The 20,559-nt window shown below is 39.1% G+C and overlaps 1 protein-coding gene across 1 annotated transcript in view; it reads left to right on the forward strand.

The window, feature by feature from the left end:
* The window catches only part of PKD1L3 (polycystin 1 like 3, transient receptor potential channel interacting), a 42,446-nt gene that overhangs the window by 5,448 nt on the left and 16,439 nt on the right, over positions 1-20,559 (forward strand). The window contains exons 5-27 of the mRNA XM_075765835.1: positions 343-490; positions 2,179-2,408; positions 3,082-3,486; positions 4,604-4,702; positions 5,419-5,468; positions 6,602-6,719; positions 7,361-7,568; positions 8,251-8,371; positions 8,632-8,773; positions 9,271-9,471; positions 9,676-9,821; positions 10,300-10,491; positions 11,344-11,469; positions 12,838-13,020; positions 14,223-14,347; positions 15,149-15,275; positions 16,410-16,544; positions 17,219-17,444; positions 17,852-18,045; positions 18,913-19,143; positions 19,369-19,470; positions 19,686-19,864; positions 20,223-20,369. Coding sequence (XP_075621950.1) covers positions 343-490; positions 2,179-2,408; positions 3,082-3,486; positions 4,604-4,702; positions 5,419-5,468; positions 6,602-6,719; positions 7,361-7,568; positions 8,251-8,371; positions 8,632-8,773; positions 9,271-9,471; positions 9,676-9,821; positions 10,300-10,491; positions 11,344-11,469; positions 12,838-13,020; positions 14,223-14,347; positions 15,149-15,275; positions 16,410-16,544; positions 17,219-17,444; positions 17,852-18,045; positions 18,913-19,143; positions 19,369-19,470; positions 19,686-19,864; positions 20,223-20,369 — 3,835 coding nt within the window. The remainder of the gene's footprint in view (positions 1-342; positions 491-2,178; positions 2,409-3,081; positions 3,487-4,603; positions 4,703-5,418; positions 5,469-6,601; positions 6,720-7,360; positions 7,569-8,250; positions 8,372-8,631; positions 8,774-9,270; positions 9,472-9,675; positions 9,822-10,299; positions 10,492-11,343; positions 11,470-12,837; positions 13,021-14,222; positions 14,348-15,148; positions 15,276-16,409; positions 16,545-17,218; positions 17,445-17,851; positions 18,046-18,912; positions 19,144-19,368; positions 19,471-19,685; positions 19,865-20,222; positions 20,370-20,559) is intronic.

Here is a 20,559-nt window from a genome sequence, read left to right on the forward strand (position 1 = left end):
TCAGGGAAGAATCTGGAAGAGCGGTGACCACTAAAAATAGGCACAAAAATGTAGCTTCCCTGTCCTAACTGAGGGGTTTTGACAGGATACAAAGCCAGATAATTCAGACACATAAAACACACGTAAATGAAATTATGCTCCAACATAATTTAAGATTCCAAGAATCTAGAGCAGTAGGCATGGAAAAAAATCTGCTCCCTGTCATGCCACCAATGTACTCAAATCAGCAGCAGTATCAACGCTGTTTTGGAGAAGGTTTGTTCTTAATACATGAAAATTAATTGAATTATGCAAGAAATGTAGACAAACAATGGCATTGAATTCTGTCATTATGTTTTACAGGTCTGCAGCTGGTTGTAACAGATACATGCTTTGTCTTTGAAAATATCATTGTCAGTTTGAACTGGCTGCTCTCTCCATACTCTGGCAACCTTTCCTGTATCATTAGCACTGGAGATGGCCACACTATTGATCCTTACTACCCTCTAACGTAAGATAAATCCTTCATGTATCATCAGACAACCAGTAAATTTCACTGCTTGCATTTTATTGAATGCTTCAAGTCTCTTAAATGAGATGTTAAAAATTAAGTAGATTAATAATAGACCATACATACAAGACACTTGGATTCCGCAGAAACTTGTTCTGAAATTAATACAAAATTTTAAGTCAAGCTGCCAACCACAATCTGTCTTCTGCTTATTATGACAAGTGATTCCTATTTCATACTAAGAGAATTTATTCTAGATCCTAAGACACAAAATTAGTGAAAACATGTCAGTAATTGCCAAAGAAACAGGCAAGCATTATTTTCTTACGTTTAAAGAGTATTTTTTGATAACATTTAAAATAATACAATGGCATTCTGGAGTTCTTCCTTTTTTTAACTGCATAAAAATCATGTCTTTAAAAGATCAAACATTTTTCTGCTACATTTAAAAATCAGATTTTGTCATAGTTCTAGAAATGCCAGAGAATGGCTCTAGAACTTTATTTGTCTACTAATGGAATCCTACATGAGACAACTAGAAAAGTAAGAGTAGAAGAGTGAAAACCAAAAAGTAATAATAGAAACAGTAAACATTCTTTCAGAGCTACAGACACAGGCCTGTAGCTGTAAAGAACTTGAAAAAATTCTTTGATAGTGAACCTTTAAATAAAATATATTTGCTAGCTGTAAGCAGAGGCTTGCTGGTCTTGTGGGAAGCCCTTTTACTTCACCTACTAAATGGCTCGCAGTCATGCTCATCTGTTTTCTGTGTCCAGTTTGATACCCACTCTTACAGGAATTGCCTTTCCTGTTCTGATCTTGTCACTGGCACGTTTTTGAAGTTCAGTTAGAATTAAACCCTTTTCTTCATTAAAACAATAAATGAAAAATATGCATTATCAAGGATGATATATCCTGATCGTTGTTTGCATTTGCTAGGTGGTACCATGATAAGAATATAAATAGTTCAGAGAGACTAGTGTCAGGAATATTACTTATTTGCCTTATGTGGTGTATGTCATTCAAGAAGGATATCCTTAGGTTCTTTTCACCATCTCCCTATGCTTGTTAGTAATAATAGCAACAACCACAGACTTCTTCATATCCGTTCATCTCCTATTGCTATCACGACCGGAGCTGCACCAGACCCAGGAGTGAAGAGACATTTTTGCTAGCATGGGCAAGTATAGAAGCAGCTGCACATAAAAAAAAAAAAAAATAATCGAGGGAGTGCTCTGACAAAATGCTGAGCAGTCTCAGCTTCCACTGATATATCTAAGAGACAGTCAGTGTGGAATAAAATCAAGAATAGAGAATTAAGGGCACTGTTATGTGTTCTAATGTGCATAGTCACATGTCTGCACTCTGAGCCACAAGTCACAAACCAGATTTAATGCCGCATGTTATTGAACTGTAATCTACCTACTTTACAGCAAAATGTATCCACCCTTATAGATATGCTTTGAGAATGACCACTGCTGATATACATCCTCAATGACACTGTAGCTGAAACAAAGGAACAATCTTCAACCCTAAAGATTCTGTGTAAATAAACGAGGGATTACGGTGATTGCAAGAGGGCTGAGTCAGGTCAGAAATCTGGGAACTGAGACCACTGTTATCATGTAAGGCTAAGGACTTTCCAGGACAGTCTTCAACAACAAGCAGCTGTTCTCTTTCTGTTCTAGACTGGTCAGCAATGTCACATATAGATATGCATCTCCCGGAGAGTTTACTGTTTTTGTGGAATGTACCACCAGTGAATGGCATGTGACGGCACAGAAGCGGGTGACTGTTCAAGATAAGATGGATCGACTAAGCATTACTGGGTGCTATAGCCAGTATGAATCTGGGAACAGCTCTCACTGCCGTACGCTGTATGGGGAGTTGTTGTGGATTCAAGTTGAACTCAATGGAGGTGAGGGTAATTATACTGCATGATTTAAACGGCAGGCTAAACATTATGCTACCCATGGGATAGAAGCAGGATTTTCATTATGCAAAACAATATTTCTTTTTAGTGAATGCTTTCCCTCTAATTGTTGCATTCCTGCAACTGAATGCTCTCAGCTCCATTGGGGGGGTTCTTTCTTAGAGCTATTACAACACCTCAAACATAAGTTTGGTGGCTTTTCCCTCTACACAAAGCTAACAAAGCATGAGCGTAACTCTAGTCACATGAATCCACATGAAGCCAGTAGAAATATTTCCATATTTGAAGTTAGAAATCCACAGAAATGCTTCTCTGATTGAGGGTAAGAGGATTCCATGCTGAGCTGGTCACATTTGCTGATGTATAATTTGTTCTTACTTCAAGTTCCTGGAATCCACGTATATGCTTAAAAAATAAAATTCAGTAGTGTATGTTTGAATTCTCTTGACAGCCCTAACATTCCCAGCAGAACACACGATAGACTTCTGCAGGGAGCCTAGAGGGGCACGAAAGTACCTGAAGTGACTTTATTAAAAATGACTGCATTGTTGCAGTTTTCTTATGACTCCTTTATAAATACCTGAATGCTGCCCAAAGCAGCTAGAATTGGATGGCCTATTACGCAAGCTGTGAGAAATTTTGAACTGTCTTTTTGCAGGCAATGGAGTGACCTTCATTATATTAGGAGATAACATGACACTCACGGAATCCAGTGCAAAGGAAGGAATTGTCCCTCACAATCTGACACTCAACAGTGCCTCTCAAGAGCTGCTAGGCCCAGGGATACATCAACTGGAAATCCGAGCATCCAGCAACACAACCACATTGGAGATCTGTGAGAGTATTGCTGTTCACTTAATTGAGCCAGTATCTGGTCTTCAGGCTGCATTAGGTTCTCACACTCTGCAGCTGGGGGAGAATTTGGAGATAAATGTCTCTGCGTCTCATGGTGCCCCAGATCAGCTGAAGTTTGAGGTGATTGGATCTAATGAAACTCACTCTCACAAAGAAGACAGCCCTCATGGGGAACCTCGAACGTACGTCATTCCCATGGACTCTGAAGGTACAGCATGCTGACATCTTCTGTATTTCCAAGGCACTCACAGCTGAGGAGAGGAGTTCACATAAATAGTCATAGCATCCTGGGGTAGGGGACAATAACATACAGCTGAATTTGGTAGCTTTTCTAGCTGCACAAACTTGGTCTGCAGAACAGTATGAACAGCACAGTCTTACTGACTTGTGAGATTAAAAAAATTGAACTGGCAAATGGGTGTCCGTATGGAGACTGAAAGCAAGGCTTCACCTGCTTTTTGCAGTAAGAAAGACATAGTGAACCAGGGTTTATTTTTTCATTACACAATCTGATTCAAGTACAAATGATGACATTTTCCTAAATCACAAAGTGTTTTCCTCCTGTTTGTTCATATGTATAACTTTTCGAGTTTACACTCCTCTGCATTTTACACTGCAGTAATTAATAATCTGAGGAGTTCTCAGTAGAGATGACAAAGAAAATGGGAGCGTTTCTGTGCATTGATCTCCAACACATAATTTTTGTTGGACTTACTTATGAATAAGCTTTTTAGTAATTTTTTCTTTCCATTATTAAGAAATCAAAGCCTTTAAAATGTGGGATTAGGGAGATTGTCCTTTAGAGTTAATTCAGTGGCAGAAGATAAAAAAGTTTCCTCGTCTAACGAACTATTCAAATCCCTTGCCAAAGCTGGAACACTAGAAGCTAATTATGATTTCATTTTATGTTTTAAAATTATTCAATATTAAAGTTTTTATTAGGTCTCCCTATACCCATTTGAACATCCTTTCCCTTCAGGCAGAAATTTTCAAGCAAGACAGCTGCTCTCTCAAGATGCCTAAACTCATTTGGACTCCAGTATCAGCACACCTCTAGTTTCCTGTGTGGTAATATCATAGCCAGCTGACAAAGAATAGCATTGCAAGTGCCAGGCAAAGGCAGCCGAGTTATTAAAAAGCTGAGATAAAGGGGAAGAACATTCCTTGAAAAGCCTTTCAGCAGTGGAAACTCATCAGAAAAACTCCAAAGCTCCAAAACTCCAAAACAGAAAAGAATAGGATTTCCCTTATGGATTGGATTTTATATCCCAAACATGATGGACTGGTCCCACTGCTACTCTTAACTGGCCCTTTGTCTTCTCTAGGTACTTTCCTAGTGAAAGTGGTGGCCATGAATGCCTTCTCAAACATGAGTGTGGATCTTGGTTTCATCACTGTGTTGGCAAACAGTTCTTATAAAGAAGGTAATTGCATTAATCTGACAGTGCTGGTTTTGACCACGTAAGTGTCTTTTTGCAATCAGAATATTTCATGAAGTGTTTATGGTTTGCATCTAGTAATTGCTTTCCTTCCAGCAACAGTGCTGAAAAGTTTTGTGGAGGCTTCTTCCTGATGAAGGCAGATTCCCTGACTTTGAAGTAGTCATAAATTAGCATCACTCTACATGTGTTACACATTGCACATTTGCTATTTGTCCTAGAAATAATTAGTGAAGTTTATGGCTTGGGACATAGCTCTGAAACCAGGAAATATTTGCATTGCAGCAGTCTCATAAACTGCTGTCAGTAAATGTTTCTAGATGGCTCATCCTTACATTTACAATAGCAGATTATACCCGGAATAAAGTGACTTTAGTGCTAACCCTACTGAGACTTTTCCAGTGCTTTCCCTCAATTTTTCTTTGTACATCAATGAAACTCCATCACCTCCTGTGAATTTATGTTGATTTACACCACCATGTTTGAAGAATCAGCATCATCTTCTTTATAGTATAGCTTGTTGTTACAATTTTACCTACAGTAACTAGACTGTTTATCACAGCTCTAGAGTCTGATTCTTACAGCCCTGTCTTTCAGACTGTTGGTAGCCAAATCCTGTGTATTTAAGTCATATTCACTGAGAACGTCTGAAACCTTTACAGGTAGCACTGAAATATTCTGCTCCTTTTTGTATTACACAGATTCTGCTAAGGAAGAAGGCAGCTCCAAAACAAATACCCAAAGGACAAATGTAAGTATTATTTAAGGATCTTTCTTTAAAATTCAAATGCTTACAAATTTGTCTTACCAGTAAAAGTGCTGCATAAGATATTGAATAGAAGTATTTGTAGCATACTAGATTATGGAATAGATTTTCTGTGCCTCATATGGTTTAACATAAAATCTACACCGAAAGCCTTTGAGACAAATGTGTTTACAGGCATTCAATCAACAATTCGTAAAAGCCTGCAAGCAACAATTACAGGATTAGAGAATTTCGTAATGATTCAATTTTGGAAGTTGACATGCATTTAGATGAATTTTTAAATTATCTACTTGACTAATGGAAACCTCTCTTTGAGGGGCTATCCTTCAAGCAGAATTTAATATATTTTTATATTGTTTCTAAGTGTTTCCTGCTTCTGTATTGGAATGTTTAAGTTACTTTGCAAAGAAGAAATTTCCAGTTTATGGCAAACTGAGAAACTAATGATACACCAATTGCTAGCAGCTTCACAAATTTAAATAATAAAATTGCCAGATATAATATTTTGTTAACATCTTAAAGGTCTAATTTTAAACTATAACACTAGCAGACAGATGTCTGCTATAGGAAATGTGCTGCTTCACAAGAAGGCATCATGATTTACAGATTGCCTGTAAGAATATATTGCATCAGATGAATATAAATCTAATTCAAAACTAAAGTTTATCACAGTTTGTTGCAGGGAAAGACAAATTCAGCTACCTCCTTCTTCTCTTTATCTATAGCTGTAATGTATCCAGTTCAGATAAAAATGGAATGTACTAGAAGATGTACTAGAAGACAAATGATTGTCCAAGGGTTAAAAGTCTTGTTCCAGAAGTAGAAAATTAATGAGAATTAGTTTCCTAATTACCTGCATTGGTTTTGAAAATGGGAGCTGGGCTCCTAAGCCACTTAGGAGTTTGGGAGTATTTTGTCACACAATTTCTCTGTGCCATCTGCTTTTATTTCCACAGCTTCTACTTCCATACTACTACTGATCAGGGAAAGATAATTTAAACTACAGATCTGCATATAGTGATTTGGGATCTAAACCTTCAGACCTTTTTCATTATAAAGAAGCAAGATACGTATGTGTTTATACATGCTCCTAACTGGTACATTTACTTATTATTTAGGATCACAAAAGAAAAAAAAATATATATATTAAACCGAGTCGCCATGTGGATCCTTTCACAACTGTTACACTTGGCTGGCCAGACAACAACAATAATTACAGTTTTCTCTGGTCCTGTGGTACGTGCATTTCCTGAACTTTTCCACCAATTTCTATTTGATGGGTAACAAACTCATTATCATGTCAGATCAAAAGTGATGAAAATATGACTAAAGGATGGTTTACTCTCTGGCTTTAAAGTTTGCCACTCACTGTACATGAAAAATGTCCTTCTACCTTACCCTGGTTTTAATACCAAACTAATTATGGTATACAATATGGCATAGTGCTCAGTTTTCTCTTTTCCCAGAAGTGGCTACTCCTAGGTTTCAATTTTTCAAGATCTGCCTATCCTTAGCCCTCACCCGCATAGCCAAGAACTAATCCTAAGTGACTTACTTACATAGTTAGGCATTTGCAAGGTACATGTCTCTCAACAAAGCAGCAGTAATTAGCATCAAACATGATGCAAAGTCATTTATAGTTGAAAACTGGATTGGGATTCAGGACATCTGTGTTCTGTCCCCATATTTATCTCTGACCTCATACATTACTTTGAAGAAGTCAGTCTGTACTCTGAACTCTGATTACCCACTTTTTAAACTGAGTTTGGAAAAATTGTTTGCTCTATAAAGCTCTTTGAAACCTATGGCAGGAAAGTCCTTTATAAGAGACATGGGGTATTATGACTATTCTAATTATAAAGGAAATGTTTGTGCAGGAGCTTGCTGGCCTCAGTGGGACGAATGTGTGCAGCAACAGATAATCCTAACCAACCAAACTGAGGTGCAAATCCCACCTTCCTGCCTTCCACCTCCAAAGTCAGCAGTGACTGTCAGGGTTGCAGTCCACAACCATGGCAATGAAGAGAGGCAGGATGAGCAATGTCTCTATGTGACTGCAAAACAAGAACTGCAACTGGAAATCAGGTCTGTTTTTAAACCCTAATATTCACTCGTTAATATTATTACTACACAAACATAGTGCAAGGCCACAGTTTCCAATAATAATGATAATAAAGTGATAATGTACTTATTGTTGTAAATCTACTTATACCTTACCATCATAGGTATTACAGACAAAATGGATCTTGCTGCATTTTCCAGTCCACATTTCTGAACATAATCCCTTTATAAACTCAATAATATTCTTCCTGAAACTATTCAGGGTTTTTCACCCCACTACATCCTTTCAATGTTGGAGATTTCCATATGCAAACCTCACTGAAACAATGGGAATAAATGCCATAAGATATGTCTGAAATTTCGACTAGACACCCAGATACATATTACTGCCTTAAAAAAATCTGTTCAAGTGTCTAGTGCCTCATTAAAGAGCAGTGGCATTTCAATGATCTGTTAATATAATCATTTCAGGAGCTTAAATAGGGGCAGGCTTCATTTGAGAGCCTGAATCAGGTTTGTAACATAAATAGTTTGCGGGTTCCGGGCCTCTGTCATGTTGAAAATGAAGGTTCCTAAATGTCTTGCTCTAAGATTAAGTACTTTGCTATTCACAGATTTTCATCAAAGGAGAGGAAAACAATAAACATCAAGGACTATGACATCTCATACAGTTACTACCAGTAACTACTCTCTTACTTCCTTACAGATGTGAGGCAAACTGCAAGCCAGTGAATGCTAGTGATGAAGTTGTTTTGAGTGTCTCTGGACAGAAGGACTCCCAGGCCATATATTATAACTGGTATTTAGATAACACTTTCCAAACCAAGGTGAGAGCATCAGATTTGTCAGAAATACCACACATGCAAAAATATCATCCATCCTGAGGGAACGCCATGTGGCCTCAGAGTGATATTTTGTCAAATGGATGCTTTGGGAATAATAGTGAAGACCGAGATAAGGGGGTGCCAGGTTTGGGAGGGGTTATAACGAAGGGCACCAAACTACCACCCTGCTCCTGATAAATCACAACAGAAATCAGAGCAAAGAGCCTCTACTGTCATGGTTTCTTTTCTGTCTGATTTTCCAGTCTATACCCCTCCCTCTAGCCTGTGGCCTGACTGGTTTCCGGCAGAACTCTTTGAATTTGCTTCAAAGCAACACATCCGTGTTGAAAATGAACAGCTCCTTCTTGCAGACACAGGGAGAAGCTTTTCAGATTAAAGTAACAGGTAGGGGCAAGCAGGGTTTTTCAGACTCCTTTGAGGTAGTTTCTGCCATCATGACATCACACTGACGTTACACACATATAGCCTCACTGACAAATGAGTTAAATCATTCCACAAGTTGAGAGTTGTTACTTTACATGTGTGTTCTTTAAAATAATTAAGAGCTAAGTTTGTTCTGGGCTGTTGCACAGCAGGACAAATTCAGTTATCCTACTCCAAGCTGTTAATAACTTTCTTAAGGCTCATCTGGAAAAGAAGTTATGCTAAATACTTGATCAAATAATACAATTGCTTTATAATGCAAACACTACCATATTTTTAATAGTTCCTTTCCTCGTATGGCTTATTCAGTAGCGGGATTTCATTTCTGATTAGGCCCACCCTGATGTTTCTGGTGCCTGAACAAACAGCATCATTGCTAGAGTGGGCAAGATTAATGTCTGAAGCTCAGTGCTGCCGGGGCATGATTACTGCTGACGTTCTGCTCCCTCCACTCCTAGCAATGACTCAGCGTGGCTATGGGGAGGAAACGTACCTTGTCAGCACTGTGCCTCCGCCCAAGATCCCCAGTTGTGCCGTGTCTCCCAAGCAGGGATCAGTGCTCACCACCTTCACCATCTCCTGCAGTGCTCCTTGCTTGGCAGATTCATGCCAATCCAGTCACAACAGGCAGCTCATGTACTGCTTCTATCTGAAATCAAGTAAGTCCTGAGGTGAACTGTTTGACTAACCGCTAGCAAGCACAGTTACTGTTGCTAACAAGAGCAAAGGCACAACCTGCTTCTGCTCCCCAGGGAGACTGAGTCAAGCAGCCCTACACAGAGCAAGCCCGGAGTCCCCTGTCCTTGGAGAACAGGAGGCGTCTGTGTGGTGTCTGGCAGGTGACTCTCTCTTTCCTGTTTCAGATTCTCTCCTGCACTGTGGCCCAGATCCTGAACTCTTCCCAGTTTATCTTCCACTTGGAGAAAAGGAAAATAATTTCATTTTACATATGACAATTACTGTTAGCAACAGCTATGGTGATACAGTTCAAACTAATGCTTCAGTGAAGGTACACAGAAGAATTACTTTATTTCAAGATCTCTCAAGTTGATACCTAACCTGCGATTCACTTTTGGAGCTTCTTCCCTTTTTATACTTATTACTTCCCTTTGAATGAGCCATAATCACCATTTTCCTATCTAACAGAGACTATTCTCTGTGGACTCAAGGTAGTCAAAAGAATCTTCCACTGTCCTTTTTCTAGGATAGAAGTTTAAAAGATGATCTATTTGGACATTGGGCAGCAAAAGCTGTATTTGGTGGGTCTGCAGTTACTCTATGTAGGCCCTGGAAAACTCCTGCTTCTGCCCCAGTGCCCCAGTAAGGAGATGCTTATCAGGCCCATAAAAATAAAACATTAGAAACGGGGAACACAAAGTTTTCTGTCCCACTCTAGCTAGGCTGTCAATAAGATGATCGTGGAAGCTGTTCAAAGATAATTATAACAGCGTTAGCAATGCTAAGAGCATATCTGATTTCTTCATCAGGTTGGACATGCAGATATGATCAATGCGAACCTGACCCTGCAGGCTATTGTATCTGAGAAGACAAACATCCTAAAGGATGGGAACAACAGCATGAGTCTTTTCCAGCTGTATAAGTCAGTGACATCAGTCCTTAATCAGGAGACCCAAGAGGAAAGCTTTAACATATCTTTACAGACGGATACACGAAAAGAGGTCAGCCAGACACTTGTTTTCTTGCAGTACAATGCAATATAATGGACTCTTCATATTCTTTGACAGCTCTTAAGTAACAAAAAGCTCATATATCACCACCTGAAATCAATGGAGGTTTCAAGTTTCTAGTATCTGTCTGTGTTTGGCACAGGTTTCAGCTGTTTTTCACTATTTGCCCACACAAATAATTTGTTTTATTGTCCATCAGTAAAATAATTCATTCTTAGTTGTTATTGCATTAACTTAAACTAAGTTGGACGATCTTTTTAAACTTAAAATCAACTGATTTCCCACAAACAATTTAAATATTGATAAAATGGCCCCTCCTGCAGAGGAAATATCCTATTTAATTTTCCCAAAAAGTACTAGATGGCAGGTAATTTTTGTTTGTTTCTTTCAGTTACCAACTTATGTTTCAGTTATAAGCTTGTATTTGTACAGTGCTTTGAGTGCCTCAGATGAAAAGATCTAGAGAAATGCAATGCATCCTTCAAAGATAAGTCATTATTTGAGTAACATCAATCATACATGGCTCTAATTTCTCTGGAAGTGGCATTTATGCAGTAATTCACATACATTAGTACAAATCCTCACAAGTAACTCTCCTTGCTATTAATGGATGTTAAGTATAAATTCTCTGTATTCCAAGGTAACATAAAACTTGTGATTATACAGTTAATAAGGCAAGTGGCATCTTGTCAGTAGACCTACTATCAGTTCAAATGATCCTTGTTGTGGAGTCTTACTCTACCACATAATTTACAGCAAGCCTGGCTGTCAATATACAGCACTACTTGCACAGTCCTAATTAGTGTCTTACTCCTTTGCCTAATTATCCCTTTTCATCCCAAGCTCCGAGGGCTGATGCTGACAACTCTCTCTGCTGTTAACATAACATCAGTGCAGACTGCTCTTAAGATGTCAGAATTATTGAAAGAAATCACTTACAGGAGTGAAGAGCTATCTGTCTCAGCACAGGTAAGAAGCAATTCATCTTGTATCTCCTCATGCTAACAGTGTAGACTCTATTGCACCCCACTGACCTTGGAAGGGTTTCAGTGCCTTACAGTTATCTGTTCTTTACCCATTTTTTCAACTGCAGCAGCATGTGCATTTTGACCAGAAGAGAACACATTTTGCTGTTTAGAGTGAGCAAATTTGGACTCACAGACATTGTCTTGGCAACCACTGCAATCCAGGTTACGACTGTCCGGCTAGTTACATTTTATGAAACATCTTGAAGATGAAAACTTTAACTTTTAGTTAGAGGTATGTTAGGATGTATATTTATCTAAGCGCGCTTAGAATCCTGAAGAAAATCTGCCTAGGACGGTTTTTCTAGAATTGCCCCTATCCATTTGTCCCTGATCCACGCACTGTCAAAAAATGAATGTAGGCAAGCTGTCAATGAGGCAGGAACTAGGCACAAATGTTCAGACTGGCCTCACAAAAGTATTTCTTGAATCTTATCTGGCAACATGCCATTATTAGTAGACGATGCTATTTATGCATAAGGAGTGAGCACATGGGAGGAGAGAACAAACTGTCACTGGGGAAGTTTCCCAAATATACTGGCAATAAAAAAAGCTGTCCTAATTTCTGATGTATTCTACAGCTGCAGCCAGACAATGGCTTGGGAGCATTTCAGCAGTGTGTGGTTAACTTTGGCAAGACAAGAACATAGCTCAGATTCAGCACTCGCCCTACAATAAGGCTGCTAAGTGTTTGCAGACTGTGGGAATGGGTATGTCCAAACTTGCTATGAATTTGCTTGGCTCCCTCATCACCCTGGGCTAAGAGCTGGCCAGTGCTTTCGCAATCCAAAACAATCACTGGCTACATTTGGGCACAAAATAAAAATTGTAAAACTCATTCTCCTCTGGCACTTAGCACAGGACAAGGCCAAAGGTATTACTTGCTGGTAATCCAACAGGGTTTGTGGAAACTAAGATTGAAATGCACATGCACTTGACAATACGGTGGTATTTTTTGGACACACTACCCAAAAGTATAACCTAATTTACTACATTACTGTACATCTAAAATGTATCCTTGCCCAGTGTGTGGCAGTAAAGCTTCCTTCAGATGTTATTCATCTTTTTTTATGGATTAAATCTGTAGAAGCAGGCTGCGTTTTTCAGGTCTGTATTACATGTTAGTATACCATCTAGTATATCATCTTTATTAGTGTTTGAGCTATTACCCTAGCACAAATAATTATAGTAAAAACAACGCTAGCCACAAGTGAGATTTCTTATGTTGCAATATGCAGTAAATGAAACAAGTGTCACTTCTGTTACTTGTAGTACCAACATATAGAAACTCTTCCCCTTGTTTCCCTTGCAGGTGGAAGCTAGCAACACTCTAAAAGACGTCAGTGCTTCCTTGCTCACTGTAAACACAGAGGACACCAGAGATGATCAGAAGCTAAAAGATGCAGCCAACTATCTATTTAATGCAGTAAGCAATGTACTTAAAGCTTCTGTAGAAATCAGAGCTACGAACGCTTCAGTGCCAGAAGCAGAACAGGTAATTTTGGTTTGGTCCAGTTTGTAGTGGACTGTGTGTAAACATCTGCTTGCTTTGGAAGGTTTTTAAGAGTTCTGCTGCCTCTCATATTTTTCAATTGGCATTGGGTAGGGTTTATTGTGACACTGTGATGGACTTTAATATCAAAGGAAACCTCTCCCAAGTTAGACCTGTTAGACTGAACAGTCTGCTAATAAAGACGATAGAAGCCTCTTAAGATTTATTACATTTAAATCTGAACAGGACAGAGCACTAGAGAACACAGCATCAGTGTGCAGCCTTTAATGGATGAAAAGCAGACAGAGATTTTTTTCAGACTTGATTCTATCCCCTCCTTTTACCCCATAATTCAAGGAAGCCACAGGTATTCAATATTCATGACTGGCTCCACTACTTCAAAGCTGGAATCAGCTCTGGTGGCTGCTTATGCTTTTTCAGAAAGCCCACTCTGATTTTCTATTCAGAATTACACAATGTGTTTATTTTGTCCTATCCTTTCCTATCTATATGTGAATTGTCACAGTTGCCTTTGTGTGCTTCCGGGGCTGAACATCACTGCAAAGGAGTAGGGCATGAACTAAACCTAACCTGAGAGAAAAGGTTACGAATTGTTCCAATTCCCCCAGGATAACACACTAATAGCACACAATTGATATGAAATTACGTCTTGCTTTTCCAAGTAACTAAACACTAAAGTGTGCAGCTAAAGGGCATTAATGTACAGAAGTGCAGGAATCATAGCATCATAGAATCATAGAATGGTTTGGGTTGGAAGGGACCTCAAAGCCCATCTAGTTTCAACCTCCCTGCCATGGGCAGGGACACCCTCCACTAGACCACATTGCCCAAAGCCTCATCCAACCTGGCCTTAAACACTTCCAGGGAATATATTGCATTAAATTGATGTCATGTTTGTAGTGCTTCAAATGCCGATGTGTAGAAGTTATAAATAATAAAATATAAAAGTAAAAGCTGTAAGATATATTTAGTTGCTGTCTGCAATGTTTTAATGAGAGTTACAGAAATTGAGTTGTTGATTAGAATAACATTCTCTGAGATTACAAAGCACATCACCAAGCTTGCCAGCTTTGAAGACACTGAAAATTAGTATTTGTTCCTAAAAGGAGGTAAAGGCAAATAATGTGCAACTTGATGATTTGGAAGAGTTTTGTTGCAAGTTTCCTCCTCTAATCCTTTTCTAGAGTTCAGTGTCGCACCAGCTCCTGAATACAGTTGAAAATCTACAGAGTGCCCTTCTGTTTGGGAAAGAACCCGATGATGAACCAACAGTCCTTACTACTCCTTCTGCCACGATGTATATACACAGGTAACAGTAACAGCATCTCCCACCTAGGCTCCTGATAATCAAATTTGCCCTAAATCTTCATTACATTTTCCTTAAAGGGAACCACCCAACTAAATATTGTAGCATATTAACAACTTCAGCAGTGCAATAAGGCTGTCATTACTGAACAATATTAAGAACAGTTTGGACTCCAAAGACCTTCAATAAAGCTACCTTAGAGATTCTTATGCTGTGTCTTCTTTGACCAATGGAGAATTTACTACTATTTCCTGGATGAGGTAGCAGCTCCTTACCTTCAAAATTAGTGGAAAGCTCATGTTATGCCAGTTTTTCTTTTCCAAGTTGCAATAATGACATGTTATATAGAATTGTAACCAGCTTGGCAGAAACAAATATAATCATGAGGAGCCTGACAAGCATTCTCCATTTCCTACAATCGTCGCTAAATTGTTCCCTGAGAGCCTGGTTTTCATTCACATTTAACTGTGCATTCAAATAAAGAGCACATTCACACAGAGACTAGGTACATCTTTCAGATAAGGACAACTAGTAGGGTACAACTTCCTATCCAGATACACCAATTCTGCCCCTTTTTTGATGATTTTATGGTAGTGTTATGTGGAGTACTACATCAGGGACAGATAATGTACAAAGTATTTACTGGCAGAGTTATAAATATTTTTCCAGCTAAGTTATACTTGTGAACTCAGAAAGCTTTTTCTCTAGATATGAAGTCCATGCTATTGATGGGGTTTTTCTCTCTCTTTTTTTTTTCCCCCCTCTTTTATTCTGTTTTGCTTGTGTCCAACCCTAACTGGACAGATTACAAACAGAAAACATGGATGGCACATCTATTAATATCTCCAATTCCACCTCTGCCAGCTTTACTCTCCCACCTGCTTCCTCTCTCAGTGTTTCAGGAGTTGATGATGAAACAGTGGATATAAGGGCAAGTAAACAGCTTTCATCTGACTCAATCTGATATACAACTTACATTATTGGTCTAGCAGTTTTAGAATCTTTTCTCCTTTTACAATGAATACACAAGCACACAAGTCATCCCTCCTATCACACCAATAAAATAATTTGAAGTATTTTTGATCAAAGAAGCCTTCACTTATCTGAATTGCATGAGATTGGTTCAGCAAGCTAAGGAGGACTGAAAGCTTAAATTCCCCATCCCATCTGCCCCTCACATACACTCTTGATTCATACTTGCATGGCTAGAGTAGGCAATGGAATGAATCAATACCTATAAATCTATTTGCTGTTTGTTTACATCTAATGCTTTGAGGAGGATGCAACAGCTCAGAGTCCATATCACCATTAAAACTAACCTGCAGCAGTCCAGTTTCATCCCAGCTAGAAATAAATGAGATCCTGCAGGACACAAAAGGTCTGTAAATGTCCTGATGATAACACATCCCTCATCTGAATTAGTATGTGGTGTTTCTTCCCTCAGAACAATAGATTGCATATTATTGTCATATTTTTATAATAAATTTTCTAAAAGCCTCTCTGGTTGATTTGACATTCTCAGGAAATCCCTGCAATACCTGCAAAACATATAGGGATTTTCATGTCTTTTCCAGCTCTGCTAAAAAATATTCAGAGCCCATTGAAACTTGTGGAAACACAGCCACTGTCTTACCTGAGCATTAGGAGAGGCTCCTGAATCCTCTCATTGGACTGATGACTCTGACATACTCTTCTGCGCATTGCTACCATAGCAGAAATAGACTTCTGTTCCTAATTCCAAGAGGGGTGCTACTTTGATGGAGTTACTTTGAAAAAGGCTTATGCAATTGCATTTTGATATCTGGTGTCTAAAAGGCAAAAATGTTACAATGAATAGAAATGATAAACATTGTTGTACACTTACATTTCAGAATCAAAATCACTTGAAAGGTTTGTGTTTTACCTGCCTTAGAGCAGCTTCCTATTTACATCTGGATTCAGGCTTCTTTTGAGTCAAGTACTGTTTGGATTTGAGCTCAAGCTTTCACTATTCAGCAATGTAGAGTGTGAATATAATGAAATACTGACAATAGCTCAAAATTGATTGTTAATGTCTTGCTAATAGATGGTGAGCTTTGCCGTGAATCCCTTTTCCTCCAGTGACACCAGTTTTGACATCAGTGGAACAGTGGGAGGTCTAAGTCTTACTGGTCTGGATGGCTTGATCATACCAGTGAGCAATCTCAAAGAAAACATTGAGGTAGACCTACTATTTTCTATTCCTCTCCCTCTTTTCCCGTTTTTTTCTTTCTCTGACCATCTGTCACTTGTGTTATCATCTTCTGTGAAGTGACTGCAAATGGTGGTACTGTTCATTACAGCGTATAATGAGATCATGTATTCTGCCTTTGTGATGGAGGGATTTGTGTGATGTGAAGAATGAAATAACAAATATTTCTGTCTTTTCTTAAAAAAGAGGTATATCTTATTCTTCATTTAAATGGCTGTGAGAATGCTAATGGTGGTGGAAAAAGACTCCAGATTACAGTCATCCTGAAACATAATGTAATGTCTGATTTCATCCACAACTGTATGTTCATATTACTACTGTTTGGGCTTATGTATAAGCTGACATCTAAATCGTTCACATATGCACCTCATGCAGCCAGTGTTTCAGTTATAATCTCAGCTCTTAGCTCAGAAGCGCACCAAGGATCACAGACTTTGTGATGACTCTACATAGGTTTCAAATTAACTTTTCAGAGGTTAGCTGACAATACCAAGAGAATTACTTTGAAGACAATATTTTTGCTGGCCATGCTTTCCCTATGCTATGAAAAAAGATTATCTAGCATGTAGCTATATTGTGCTTATAGATAATAGAAGCAAGATGCTTTGCTGCATGTAAAATTATGTCTTTCTTTTTAAAAACAGATAATGTTACCAAGGCTCTCAGCAACTCAGGAGGACAAGATTCTGTTGAATCTGGGCAATTTTAGCACATTCCAAGTCAATGTTACCTCAGAAAACACATCTATAGTGATCCACCTGGAATCTGAACAGGACATTCCACTAATACTCTACTTAGGGTACGGTTATCGTCCAAATGAAACTAACTATGATATGAAAAATCATCTGTTCTATAAGAAGACCACTGGAGGTAAGGCAACTTGTTAGTGACCCATGAACTTGTGCAGTCTGGACTTAGTAACCGAAAGACTTTCACCACCCATAGCAAGTTAAGGGCACTCAGTATGGGGAGTGCTCATCCACAACTTTACAGCACATGCATATATTTGCAGAATGAGCCTTGACCATGAGTTCAGATGTTTAACTGGAAAGAAACCTCTCAAAGGAGTTTCAATCTGTCATGCTTCAGGGTTCCAATCTCTAGTATACAGTGTTCACTAACAGGGGCAAAGAGTGGGATGCTTTGAACAATGCATTGCTAAGAATTATTTCATACCTGTTTCTTCAGTTTGTTTATTTGATTATATTAAATACAGCTGTATGCTTCTGAATTAGCATTTCTATATATACATTGAAACTAAAATATTTGTGTTCAAGGTGAGACAAACACCTGGGTTCTTAGCCCAGAAGAACTCATTTTTGGAGAGGGAATTTACTATTTCATGGTTTTACAAGATATGGGAATGGAGTCCACAGTCTATGACAAGCTAACTATAGCTGTCACTTGCTTTGCATCCCGCTGTGTATTTTGGGATGAGCACCAGGGGAACTGGAACAGCTATGGATGTCATGTAAGTAGAGCAAAACAAAACCATGTTTATATTATATACTTCAAAGCCAGCCCTTATAACCACTCTTGTAGTAAAATGATAGCACTGAACTCACACCATAAAACAAGATCATTCTGAGATGTTTTAATAAACTACAGAAGTTTAGTCATACCAGACTAAGCTTCAAATGACATTTTCATTTACATTTCTTGGGATAGGTTTCTATATAAGAAGAAATGGAATCATTCTGACAAGGCTGTTTTATATTATAATGCCTGTTTCTGGCTAGACATTAGAATTAATATTCCTAATTGGAACTTGAACAATTCTTTTCTGTATAGCAGTTCTCCACACAAACTTATCAATCTCAGCACTGTCTTCAGAGGCTGGAGCACCTCTCCTACGAAGACAGGCTGAGAAAGTTGGGGTTGTTCAGCCTGGAGAAGAGAAGGCTCCAGGGCAGACCTTAGAGCAGCCTTCCAGTCCCTAAAGGGGCCTACAGGAAAGCTGGAGAGGGACTGTTTGCAAGGGCATGGAGTGATAGGACAAGGGGGAATGGCCTTAAGCTGAAGGAGGGGAGATTTAGGTTAGATATTAGGAAGAAATTCTTCCCTGTGAGGGTGGTGAGGCACTGGCACAGGTTGCCCAGAGAAGCTATGGCTGCCCCATCCGTGGAAGTGTTCAAGGCCAGGTTGGATGGGGCTTTGGGCAGCCTGGTCTGGTGGAGGGTGTCCCTGCCCATGGCAGGGGGGTTGGAAATAGATGGGCTTTAAGGTCCCTTCCAACCCAAACCATTCTGTGATTCCGTGATTCTATGATTCATTTGCTTGGTAAGTTATCTAATACTTTCAAGCAAATGTTTTATCAGGAAGTTTTTCTGGTTTTCAGGTAGGACCAAAAACAAATCCTAGAAGCACACAGTGCCTCTGCAACCATCTGACCTTCTTCGGGAGCTCCTTCTTCATCATACCCAATGCCATAGATGTTAGCAAAACTGTACAGCTATTTGGTACATTTGTGGACAACCCTGTCGTGGTGACAACTGTAGGATGCATCTTTCTGGTATACGTGCTCGTAGTTATTTGGGCTCGAAGAAAAGACATCCAGGATGATGCCAAAGTAAGTCTTCAGCTAATAAAGACTGAATGTATTTAGGCCAATTCCTGCTTTGCCTAGCCTGTTTTAATAGGAAGTCTTCAACTGATCCTACTCCTTTCCCTGTAACTCTCTGTTTACTGGTAAGTAAATGCATTGCTCACAAGATGACAACCTCCTATCCACAGCTTTAAGGAATCCATACTTACAGAACAGCTAACACACTGCTTGTATTGTGTCACTGTGTAGGTGAAAATCACAGTACTGGAAGACAATGACCCCTTTGCTCAGTATCGCTATCTTGTGACAGTTTTTACAGGACACCGCCGCGGGGCAGCCACAACCTCCAAGGTATCAATGGCACTGTGTGGTAAGACCGTTTATGCACTCATTTAGAGAACTGGATGAATAATGGAGCACCTGAGGCTATTAAACAGGATGGCTCAAATGCAACGTCTAAGCCAGAAAGTCCTTAGATTTGATGAAAGCAGGAAGAGTATGCCAGAGGAGTAATCATACATAGCATTGAGATGTACAAGTCTTCATTTTGCCATCTTGTTCTCCAGGTGACTCTCACTCTCTATGGACTGGAAGGAGAGAGTGAGCCACACCATCTAACTGATCCTGATACACCAGTTTTTGAACGTGGAGGAGTGGATGTTTTCCTACTCTGTACCTTCTTCCCTCTTGGGGAACTGCAGAGTATTAGATTATGGCACGATAATTCAGGGGACAGTCCATCCTGGTAAGTGGGGATCTGGCTGGAGATCCTGGGAAGTGAAGATCCACAAATATTTTTTTATAATGATAACAGTTTTCCTTTTCTAGCACTTGAAAATTATCCTTTCTACAGTTCTAGAAAGGAAAGAAGTGTTAGTTTCTCATTTTTGCAGATGAATAGATCAAATCATAATCTGAACTGCAGGACCAGAAATGTTTCCCATATCCTGTGTCCAGTACTGGATGGGATGTGTTCTGTGCCTTACAGTTTAGACACAATCTAAGAAGCCAAAGGCCAGAGTTTGTCCTCCATAGTCCTACCGAGTCCTGAATTTCATGCCACTCAGTTACATGTGAATACGTCCTATACGTTTTTCCAACAGGTACGTGAATCGAATATTGGTCCATGATCTGGCATGGGATCAGAAATGGTACTTCCTCTGTAACTCTTGGCTAGCCGTTGATATTGGAGAATGTGTCCTAGATAAAGTGTTTCCAGTAGCTACAGAACAGGACATGAAACAGTTCAGGTACCTTCTATTTTACGGACTGTTTTTTACTCTTGGTAGCAATCAGTCTAGAAAAGCAAGTATGCAAAAGAGATCAAACCCCTAGACAAAAATGAAAACAAGGGAGGTCTTTCCATTGCCCTCAAAGGGCTCTGAATATGAAACAGAGAAAGGATGGTTAAGTAAGTCTAATCATTACCCCAACAGTAAT

Source organism: Balearica regulorum, chromosome 13 (genome assembly GCF_011004875.1).
Source record: "Balearica regulorum gibbericeps isolate bBalReg1 chromosome 13, bBalReg1.pri, whole genome shotgun sequence".
Lineage (NCBI taxonomy): Eukaryota > Metazoa > Chordata > Aves > Gruiformes > Gruidae > Balearica > Balearica regulorum.